Source organism: Musca vetustissima, unplaced genomic scaffold, assembly GCF_032173495.1.
Source record: "Musca vetustissima isolate MV318-11 ecotype Yass unplaced genomic scaffold, APGP_CSIRO_Mvet_v1 utg4242, whole genome shotgun sequence".
Classification (NCBI taxonomy): Eukaryota; Metazoa; Arthropoda; class Insecta; order Diptera; family Muscidae; genus Musca; species Musca vetustissima.
The window spans coordinates 189445-200561 of record NW_026878737.1 but is presented as its reverse complement, the minus strand read 5'-3'; the positions used below and the strand labels follow the sequence as shown (position 1 = coordinate 200561).

At 34.2% G+C, this 11117-nt stretch overlaps 1 protein-coding gene across 1 annotated transcript in view; it reads right to left on the bottom strand.

Moving 5' to 3' along the window:
• Nucleotides 1–9539: 9539 nt before the first annotated feature.
• LOC133323500 (calcium uniporter protein, mitochondrial) overlaps nt 9540–11117 on the bottom strand; it is a 128942-nt gene continuing 127364 nt past the window's right edge. Inside the window, exons 2-6 of the mRNA XM_061532419.1 lie at nt 10633–10864; nt 10367–10472; nt 10185–10286; nt 9918–10121; nt 9540–9857 (exon numbers count right to left, since the gene is read on the bottom strand). Of these exons, the coding sequence (XP_061388403.1) occupies nt 9540–9857; nt 9918–10121; nt 10185–10286; nt 10367–10472; nt 10633–10864 (962 nt within the window). The remainder of the gene's footprint in view (nt 9858–9917; nt 10122–10184; nt 10287–10366; nt 10473–10632; nt 10865–11117) is intronic.

Below are 11117 nucleotides of genomic sequence, written 5' to 3'. Positions count from 1 at the left end.
AATAATAAAAATAACCACACATAATTTTATTACGAAATTATTCATTTATTCTTTATTCGTTATTACTTTAAAAGTAAATAAATTAAGGAACAATTTATAACAAAAAATAATATTCATTATATTTAACAACAAATATGAAATGGAATTTTCGAATTTTGGGTAGAGTGTGTCTGTTTGTGTCTGTGTGGGTGAATGATTGCAAATTTGGATTGCCAAACATATTTTGTGGAATGATCATCAGCAAGAATCGGTGAGAAAACTTTTTAATTTTCACATTTGGCCTCAAAAACAAATCCATAAAAAATTTGTGAAATGTTGATAATGTTTTCGTTTTTGGCATCAACTTGTTGATGATTCACAATAGATTTGTTAATAATTAGTGTAAGTTGTTTTTTTATTTTTTTTTTTCTAATAATTCGAGTTACTAAATCTAGACATTTGTTTTCTATAATTATGTTTAATTAGATTAATTAGTTCATACAAAGTATTTATATATAGGTATATTTATATAGATTGGTATAAAAAACAATTTTTAGTACTTAATTTTTTGTTATTAATATTTATTAAACATAATATTTAAAGGGTTATTAAAGCACTTAATAAGTTAACAATGAAATGGGGCAGGTTTTACGTAGACCATTTTTTAAGTTTTTTTGGATTTTTTTGTCGATTTTTGTTTGGGTGTGGAGAACATTTTTATGAGAATTTAGAAAATAATAAATAAATATATGAAATAAAATCAGTATTTAAAAAAGCTGGAAATACTTAAATTTGGAATATTTTAATATAAAATTAAATTGTTATTGGTCAAAAAAAAAATATATATATATGCATTTACACGTAGTTGCATATTCAAATGCTGCCAAAATGATTTACTAGCTTTTAGAATAACTATACAGGATTCAGGGTCGATATGAAGATATCCAGGGATTCAGCTCATCGACAGAAAATTCCTGGCCTTTAGCACGTCTACAAAGACTACCAAGACGGCCAATATTAAGAATCAACCTACTTTGGACATTGTTGTTGGACCTCTATTGGACATCTTTGTTAAATGATTATCTGTCAAATAGACAATTTTTACAAAATACCTTAAGTGGTTATAGCCCCTTAATCAGCGCCGACGTGGCCGATTTTTTTTACCCTCCACATTCGAACATTCAAAATATCTAAAATAATAGGAGCTTCTAGTGTTATGATAAGACCTTGAACATACAGAAAAATACGTGAGTAGTGGGATTACCGTTATATGGGGCTATATAAAAACCGGATCGATATTGACAATAGTGAAATTTGACAGCCAATGAGAAAACAAAATACCAAATCACAGCCATTTCGGTTGAAAAACGTGTCGAAAATTTCCAAAATAGGCCTTTGGTCAATAATAATAATTTTTAGTACAGAGATGTGGGGGTACCGTTATATGGGGGTCAATATTAATAGTTTTTCGTACGGAGATGTGTTATACAGTTAAAACCTAAATACCAAATTGAAAACGTGACCCTAATAAAAATTTTTGTGGGTACCGTCATATGCGGAATACACCAAAACCTGGACCGACATATCCCATTTACAAAACATTATTGGAGTACTAGTAATGTCTGTGCAAATTTTCAGAGCTCAATCTTAAATATTGCGATCTCTACCGTAATTTCCACAGACAGACGGATAGGCATAAATCGACATAGAAGTTTATTCTGTAGGATCTCCGATGAATATTTCGCGGTGTTGCAAATGAAATGACAAATTAAAAAAAAAATCGTGAACTATTTTTTGCAGTTTTCTAAAAATGCCAAGGGATGGTATTTATGGTGCGTAGGCGATGATAGATACCAAGCCACGGCTCTGTTTGGCTTTAACATGGCGAAGCCCAGGCTTATCTTGGGCCCTCTTTCATCACAATTGTGGACACCGTGAGAACACGATCTGCTAATCTGCGCTTGGAATGTGCGCACGTTTTACAGAAAAGGCGCAGTTTTCGCCATAGCGGATGTACGCCCTGTATTATAGTTGCGATATAATGTAACACGGAAACTCGAAGTAGAAAAGCTGCAAACTTACCCACCTGCTTGACGAAAGCACTTCTTGCCCCTATAATAGTATAGAAGCACAATGGCAAAGAATTGCCCACTCCCTACAAACTGCAACAAAAGCAACACTTGGGTACCAAAAAACCACCATCAAGAAACAGATGGTACGATCAGGAATGTCGTAATGCTACTAATGTGAAAAATGTAGCGTATAGGGTAACCCTTCAGACAGTAGCAATACGTAATGCAATGGAGAATTATCGGGAGAAAAAGCTTCTGGTATCAAATAGTGGCGGTAAAGAAGATACCTCAGAACCAATCAGAGATGACGGTATAGAGTGTATACCTTCTAGCCAAGATTAGGTCAGGGTAGCAATAAATCGGCTAAAGAACAATAAAGCAGCAGATGCCGATGGATTACCAGCCGAACTATTTAAGACCGGTGGTCAGATGCTGGTCAGGAGTATGCACCAGCTAAAGGAATGTATGCCCACTGATTGGAACTTCAGCATCCTATGTCCCGTGTGCATAAAAGGAGATAATAAGATATGTGCCAACTATTGAGAAATAACTCCCATCGCCCCCAACACCTTCCCATCGCATATAAAGTGCTATCCAGCGTGCTGTGAGAACGTCTGAAGCCAATGGTCAATGACATCATTGGCCAATACCAATGTGGCTTCAGTCCTGGCAAATCCACCATTGGCCAGATTTTCACTCTGCGAAAAGATCAAGTAGGAGACAAAATCTCGGAAAATGGTCTTTCAAATTGTATGAGATGCGCACAAGACCGACGCGCCTGGAAATTAGGGTGCGAAGAATGATTAAAATACGCTCTTTCTCACGAATGATCACGGGCGAGAATTCGAATGTTTACAATGAATGCACAAGCATTTGCATTCTCTCCCTAATGTTCGCATTGTACAAAAAATTCACGAACGATAAAATTTCGCTGCAAGCGTCGTCGATTCATTCTTTCGCGAGCATTTGTTGCTGAAGAACATTCTTTTGAAAAATTAAAAAAAAACGCGAGTACTGTTAAAAGCAACGACAAACAAAAATATCATAAAAACACACACAAACAACGAAAGAGTGTGTAGCAGAAAGTGTGTGGAATAACAAAACACATATCCAACAACTATTGAGTTCACGAACGTTTGTTGTTATTGTTGTTGCCGTTTTGAGCACTCGCGAGAATTCGGGAATGTTTGTTTTCATTCGTGAGAATTTCAACCACCAAACGAAACGAACGAACGTTGTTGAGTGCTCTCACTCGTTTGTTATGTGTGTGCGACCATTCTTTGGCGAATGTTCGTTTGGTATAGAATTTATCGCCATAAATTCATTCTTAAAATGAGCACAAAACGAGAAGAATGTATTTTGAATCATTCGCGAGCGAATTTTTGCGCACCCTGCTGGAAATTTTTTTAAGCTCGGCTTAAACCGTTCTGCTATAAGCCAACTAGAATAATTGATTACAAGGATTATATGAAGACCAAAGTTATAAGATAATCCGTATATAGGAACAACGTCATGTTATTGAAAAAATGTTTTTCTCGCCTTTATAAATACTGATTTGAAATTCTTTGTCGCATAAATTAATGTAAATTATCAAAATAAAAATTCAATCAGAACAATGAATTTAAATAAATTTCTACGTTAATAAAAGACATTATTTAGTTGTTGGAGATTTAAAATGCGGAGGAAATGATTGCATAGAAAAAAACAGAATTTTTTTATTATGTTTATACTAGGTGAAATTGTAGTGTTTTCTTCTATATATAATTATATAGAGTATGAGAATTTTTGAGATTTTGGCAAAAAATACTGTAGTTTGGAGGATTGGAGTCTAAAAGAGAAATTCTTGGATTTTATATCTTTTTTATAGATTTTGTACAATAATAAAGGAAGTAGTGTATTAGTTTGGATTAAAATTAAAAAATATATATATTTTCATTAGGGAATTGGTAATAAAAAGTAATTTATATTAGTTTTGTTTTGAATTCCTTTTGTTGTTGTTGTTTGTTAGTTAGTTTTTGTTTTCATTTCGAATAAAAATAGTTGAGCAAGTGTAAATAGTAGTGATTTATGTTTTTTTTGTTTTTGTTTGGTTTTTTAATCTTTGGTGCAGTTGCAGTATGTTTGTATATAATTATGTTGTACGATTACAATCGTCAATTCGTAAATATGTCATAGGTAAGTAAGTGTAGATAGACTAACCGAAAAAGGCAGATATTGATTTGTAGAAATAGTTGATGTTCTCACGTTGGGCTGAAACAAAAAAATCTAAATAAACTTTGAATTCCATTCAAATATTTTATTTTTGCTTGTTTCCCAAACAGCCCAACTTTCCTTTGAACATCGCTCATTTTCATAATCACAATTAATTAATAATAGGTATGTATATATAAATTTTGATATATAGATTGTAAATTGTTAATTTCTGGTTATATATAGCATTGAAAATTTCCTAAAAAGCAATTTTAGTTTGAGATAATTTTTAAGCATCTGAGAAAGGGGAGGATTTTACAAGTTATGACTTATGCTAGTTTAGTATTACGCTAGTTTTTTTGTAGTTTTTTTTTGTATCTGGATTTCTTGATAACAACTCTGGTGTGTACAGCATAAATGTTTAGTGGTCAGTTGTTGATTTAGCCAGTTTGTGATTTAGTTTTTTGTTTTTAGTTTTGGTAGAAATTATAACACAACCATATTTATTCATATACACACTTTCATTCACATTAGATTTGAGTGTATTTTTACGCTTTTGTTGTAAACGATTTTAAATAAACTTATTGAAATTATTTTATAACAAGAATACAGTCAATGTCATATTTTTCTAGTCGCTGTAGAGGCCACAATTATAAGCCGAACATTAGTATTTCTATATGAGGACGAGGATCTGGTCAGTTAATATTTAGCGGGTGAAATGAGACTGTTGTGTGAAAAGTGCCAAAATGTGAATTTTAAGACGTAACTGTTCTCTCGAGGAAAACATAATCCGGAAATGTTGCCAGTGTAATAAATCGAACTGTTTACTTTAATACGAATTTTATTGCGATAATAGGTCGTACTATATTAGTATTGTAATGGTAATACTCATTATCACACTAGAAATATTGCCCAGGCACTGAAACCAGATCCTCAGTGTGGCGACTGCACCATCCTGAATGCATTTGGGCGAAAACTACTCTGATTTGTCTGGGCTGCTCACATTCTTCAGCTGCGATGGGTGATGGGTGCATGCTATTTATTCAGGCCTGCTGGATATGCAACTTTATCTAGAGACTCCCTTTTATAACGTTGGACCTCTCTCTCTATCATGCAGATCCTTCCTGACACGCCTGGGTGGAGTTTTATCCACCATATGATGGTTAGGATGATTATCCCTGAAACAGTTACTGCAACGAAACCACATTGAAGGGTCGAAAGGGAAGGAGCTTCGTCTCCTCATGAAGATGGTCCACTGGTGTCATGAGGAGGCATTCTGGTCTGAATACTTCTCCATTGCGCAACACTATTATTCACAGACCATACAGGTACTGGCTAGCTATGCGAGCCACAGACCGACCTATCGTTTTGTATGAGCTCAACAAGGTTTGCTTATCTGCACCCCAAATGCTGCCGGCAAGAGACTTGAGGACCTTGTTCAACATTCTGTCTAATGTGACCCCGAGTATTTTGGGGTAGTTGTTGGTCTGAATTGTGTTCCCCTCGACCTACACATTCAATGACATTCTCATCTCCGCAGCCCACGAGTGAAAGAAGGCTGTAACTAGGCGGGATAGACGTTCAGCCATACATATATGTCCTCAACTATCGGACCCGACGCCACGATCGCACAATCATCTGAAACGATCTCGATGCTGTCGTAAAATAAACAGTTCTGGAGATATCACTCCACCCTGCTTCACTCTACGATATTTGGACTTCTTATTCCGGAACGTACGACTGGCGTCCACACATATAATTAATTATCCAACGTTTCAAACTTGTCCGGAGGGAAGTTTTCTCTACGTCCTCAAACAGTGTGGCATGTTTGACTGTATCAAAGGCTTTTGAAATGTCAAGCGTTACGAACACTGCAGTTTCTGGTTAAGTCCTTGACTTATATGTGTTGAGATGGCGTGCAACGCTGTTATTGTGAAGTGTTGCTTAGGTAACCCATGCTGATGGATAGGAACTGGATATCATTCCCTAATGTTGGAAAGGAGTAATGCCTCAAGTGCCTTTGCTACTGGTGACAAAAGTGAAATCGGTCGGTACGATTCACCTTTACTGGCATCCTTGTCAGAATGTTCACAGCTATTAATCGACATTATATACACCTTAAGCACCTCTACCCCGGCAATACCACATTAAACTGCTACCCCCATACATATGGGTCAATAGAGTCTAGGTCATGCAAAATAGGCCTGTATTGAGCAGTGTGGAATGTTAGGCCCCCACCTCCACTTCCGGTGCGATCCTTCCTCGGAACGTTGTAACCATCACAAAGTTGTAGGCTAAAATTTTCATTGGGCTTGGTTTCCTGTACCGCCGCTACCACTTTATTCTACCGATTCGTGACGTTCGCTATGTCGTCAATTTTTCATTAAAGACCGTTGCAAATACATTGCAGATACGATGCACTGTCAAGAGTAGAAACAGCAATGTGTGGTGTTAAATGCTGAACATTGGATTGCTGTTGAGGAGACTGCGGTGGATTTCCATACTCCGACCAGACTCCCTAGGGATTGCGCTGCAGCAGCACGAGGCAATGTAATCCCTTTCGATGTAGTCTAGCAACCGAGCCAATCCGGAACAATTCCTGAAGTGCAGTCACTCCCAGCACCCATTACATCTCACCGACACTGACCTGTGATGAGTGATGTTCTGACAAACCAATCAGAACGAAGAGAATCGATCCCGTCCGATTATACTGCCATGGTTTTTGTTATCCATTGTCAGTTTGTACTGCTAATTATTATTAATTTTGATTAGAAATTTCGGCAGGAAATTTTGTAATTTAGTAAAAGTACTATACCAAAAATTGGTGAATAGTAGGACAAAACTTATTTGGCATAAATGTTTATTCTGCTCAATACATGATGGGGTTTCCGATGAATATTATTTCAAATTATTATTCCGGAGCGCATAAAAAAGCTATAATGATTTTTAAATAAACTATTAATGTTACGTAAAATGTTAATGACTGATTCCGAACCAAGAAATTATTCAGCAATTTTAGCGCATGTTTCATAAATAAATTTCAATTAAAATTAAACATACATATTTATTAAAAAATCTATGTAAAATTTTACAACAAAATGCGTAAAAAGGACTGCGATTATACAGTAAAATCTCTATAATCGGATTGTCCGGATTGGCGAGATTTTACTGCATCTATTTTGTTCTCGATAATACACTCGAATGTGATATTATTATTAATAAAGAAATGTATGTATGTTTGTGTATGTTTTTGAATAGTTCAGTTGTTCGTCTATATTTGTTGTATAATATTTATGTTTGTCCTGGTTTGTTGTGTTTAATTTATCGTTCTTTATTCAATTGTTCGATTTACGTTGTCATGAAACACTCTAGTTGTTCTTGTTGTTGTTGCGATTATTATTGTTGTTGTTGGGTAATTTATGCAATTTGTTGTTTTACTTTTTTGTTTTTTTTTTTTATTTTATTATATTGTTATATACAAAATAGCAGCAATTCGATTAGTTTCATTTTCAATACAATTATTATTGGTATTTTGTTTTTTTGTTGTTGTTCTTCTTCTTATAAGTATTGTTTATTATTGTTGTTGCTTTTTGTTCGGTTGATGTTATTTTAAACTAATTGAATTATTCTAAAATGATAATCTAACTAATCAGCATATATTTCTTGTTCGTATTTTTTTTTTTGCTTTCGATTTTGCATTTGGAATTATCTGTAATTTTTTGTCATATTTATTTCTAATCCTAAAACATTTTGTTGTACAATTTCTGTTCATTAATTTCTAATTGGTGCGATTTTTATTTACAAAATGTACAAAATGTTCTAAACAATTTTAAGTGGAATTTTTAGGTGATAACATTTTTTCGAAGTGAAATTTTAAAATTGGACAAATCAAAAGGAGAAATAAATGTTTTAAAAAAATAGTGTTGTGGGTTTAATTGAAGTGTATAGCACAAAGTAGTTGGCCTATTTATGCCGTCAAAGGTCAACGACCCAGGATCGCCTCCTATCATACAGTGCTTCAGATAGTTCAATCATTAGTCTTTATGCGACAAATAAGTCGTTTATTCTGAAGTGGTTAAGTCCATTTTAGGTTCTGATACAAATCTTGGTTTTCTAGTAAGGTTTACAAAACATATTACGTTATTTATTCTATCACGTTTAAGGACACAAAGCCACAAATTAAATTAATACCACTTAAGAATATTTTTGGACAAAAATCAAACCCAAACCTTTAAATATGTCAATATACAAAAAATAGGTTAGGTTACATCTCAGTCATTCGTAATTACATACATCGATCATGACGGTTCTCTAAAGTAGGTATTTCTGACTTTGGATGCTATTTATTTTCCCCATATGTAGGGATATTTTACATTAAATACCTCTGATTTATGACTGTGATAGCTACAATAGCTCAGATATAGGTTTTTTTCAGAATAAAGCTGAACTTCTGGCCCTGTTAAGCACTTCGATGTTTTCGTAATTAACCTCCAACCTTGAAATTAAATAAAAATATACAAAACGCAAAGGATGACATAAAATAATAAACTCTTTATTAATATTTATAAAGTTTAAACTCGCTATAAACTTAAAATAAAAAATTAAACATTTTGTATACAGTTCACAATTACAAAAAAGAAAATATATATATTGACAAAACACAAAATACAATTAAAAAAAATAATAATAATAATAAAAATACAAATTAGCCAATGGAATTGAATTAATATTTAAGCGAAAATATTCTACAATTCCATACATTGTCCGATCTTAGTACAAATAAAAAAAATATAAGCACAAATTGTCTAACTTAAAAATAAACAAATGAAATAATTAAGCAAAATAAATACTTAACTTGAAATGGGAATACAAAGAAAGAAAGGAAACGGATTTAAAAAAAAAAAGAATATATATCATGGGGAGTGGCGAGTGGTAATTATTTTCCATTTTTTGTTTTTAAACATTTTTGTTAACTATAATTTACAACATAGAACATTAAAAATCAAATCGAGATTGGGAACAAACTCTCTCTTCCTTTACATAGCGGTTCTTTACATTTGTCCTTTACTAGGGGTGTTAGTTTCAAACGAAGTAAATAAAAACAAAACAATTCTAATGGTAATTTAAGTAGTACAGTTTTAAAAGCACAGCATTTCAAATGAGGTAAGAACCAGGAGACAAAGTACCAGTTAAATTAAAATGAAAATGCTTTCAAACTTGTGTGTCTGTGTGTGTGTGTGTGAATTTATACATTTCATTCAGTGTTTCGTAGATTGAAGTGCCTCAATGGCGGGTCATTTAATTTTTCGAGTCCAAAAAGGGTATCTTAAAACCGGATTTCTTTACAACACTGGAACTCGAAATGTCAGTAGTGGGGGTGGTGCTGTTGATAGCCGCATGTTGGCCAGGATTTAGTGGTGGCTTCTCTTGTGAACGATCGACATGAGGTGGCAGTTGCAAGTTCAGAGGATCACGCAAACGACGCAAATCGTATTCAATTTCGGCTATTTGACGTCGGAGCGAGTTGTAGGTTTCCACATCGAAATTCCTCTTTTTGGCACGTTTATACAGGGTTAGGAGGTAATGGCGGTCTTTCACTTCCGGTATATTGTATTCCTGCAAGAAACCAACTATTCGTAAGATTCATTCGAGTGGAGGAGACAAGTTTATGCTCACCGTTTTTGTTACACAGTAGTAGGCATACATGGCCATGGCCGTACCATAGGTAACAAAATATGTAACAGGTTCCATAATATCCCAAGAGTATTCCCACCACGTAAGGCGAGCCAAAATGCCAAATTGCACGGACATCAGACCCAAACCAACCCATGTCATGATATTGGTTTTTCTCTCAGCCTGGGCACTTAGCTCACTTTTTTGCTAAAATTAAAGAAAATATAATTTCAATAAAACTTCATCCAAACATTGTGGCATTGTCCTTACCCTTTCCAAAGGAGCCAATTGATATTTTAAGTCTTCTAGTTTTGTATTCAATTCCTGTTCCTTTTCTATGTGATATTCGCCCACATGTAAGGCTTCATATAGCTATTGGAAAACACATAAATTTGGAATATTCATATTAAGATGTGAAAATTAAAGTACTGTGTAAATTGTTGTAATATTACCTGGGCTACTAAGGCTTTAACATCTCCCAATTTTTTCAAATCTTCTAGCTGAACTTTTTCCCTTTTTGGTGGTACAACTTTGTATTTCTGATCATTGATGTGTATCCTAGAAAAAAAACAAACATAATGCCTTTATTATGATACATTTCCACCTATATCTTCATTTAGCTGTATCTCGAATAGTTCGGTAGTTAAATCTCCAATTACCTAAACTACTGACAAATGCAGACCGTAATTACTTATCACTTATCGTATTTGTTACTCACCAAAATGGTTCATCCATTAGACTTTCTATGTTACACGTCGATGCTATTCTAACACCCGATTGATTTAATATTGTGGCACGATCAATACCGCGATCTTCGGTTTTCAGCATCTCGATCAGATCACCGACACGATGTGAAACAGGTTTAAGGGCAAAACGGCATTTCTCATTTCGGCTGGGAAGTGGTATGGTAAGATGTGGCAAGCCATGAATATATTCGACGGATACGTCTCCTAGATGAATAGAAGAGAACAGATATAAAATCTTAATAATTATTTCGTAAAAACATATTTGTTTATATTGTAAAATAAAGTAAATCACATTTTTAAACATTTTTACATATTATAAGCAGTAAGGAAATTCCAAAAGTCGGTCGGGGCCGACTACATGATACCCTTCACCACTTCGGGTACATACAAGAGATGCTAATATGTATTATATCCTGTAAATAGAACAGACGTAGCATCTTTGGAGGACCATTTAGAT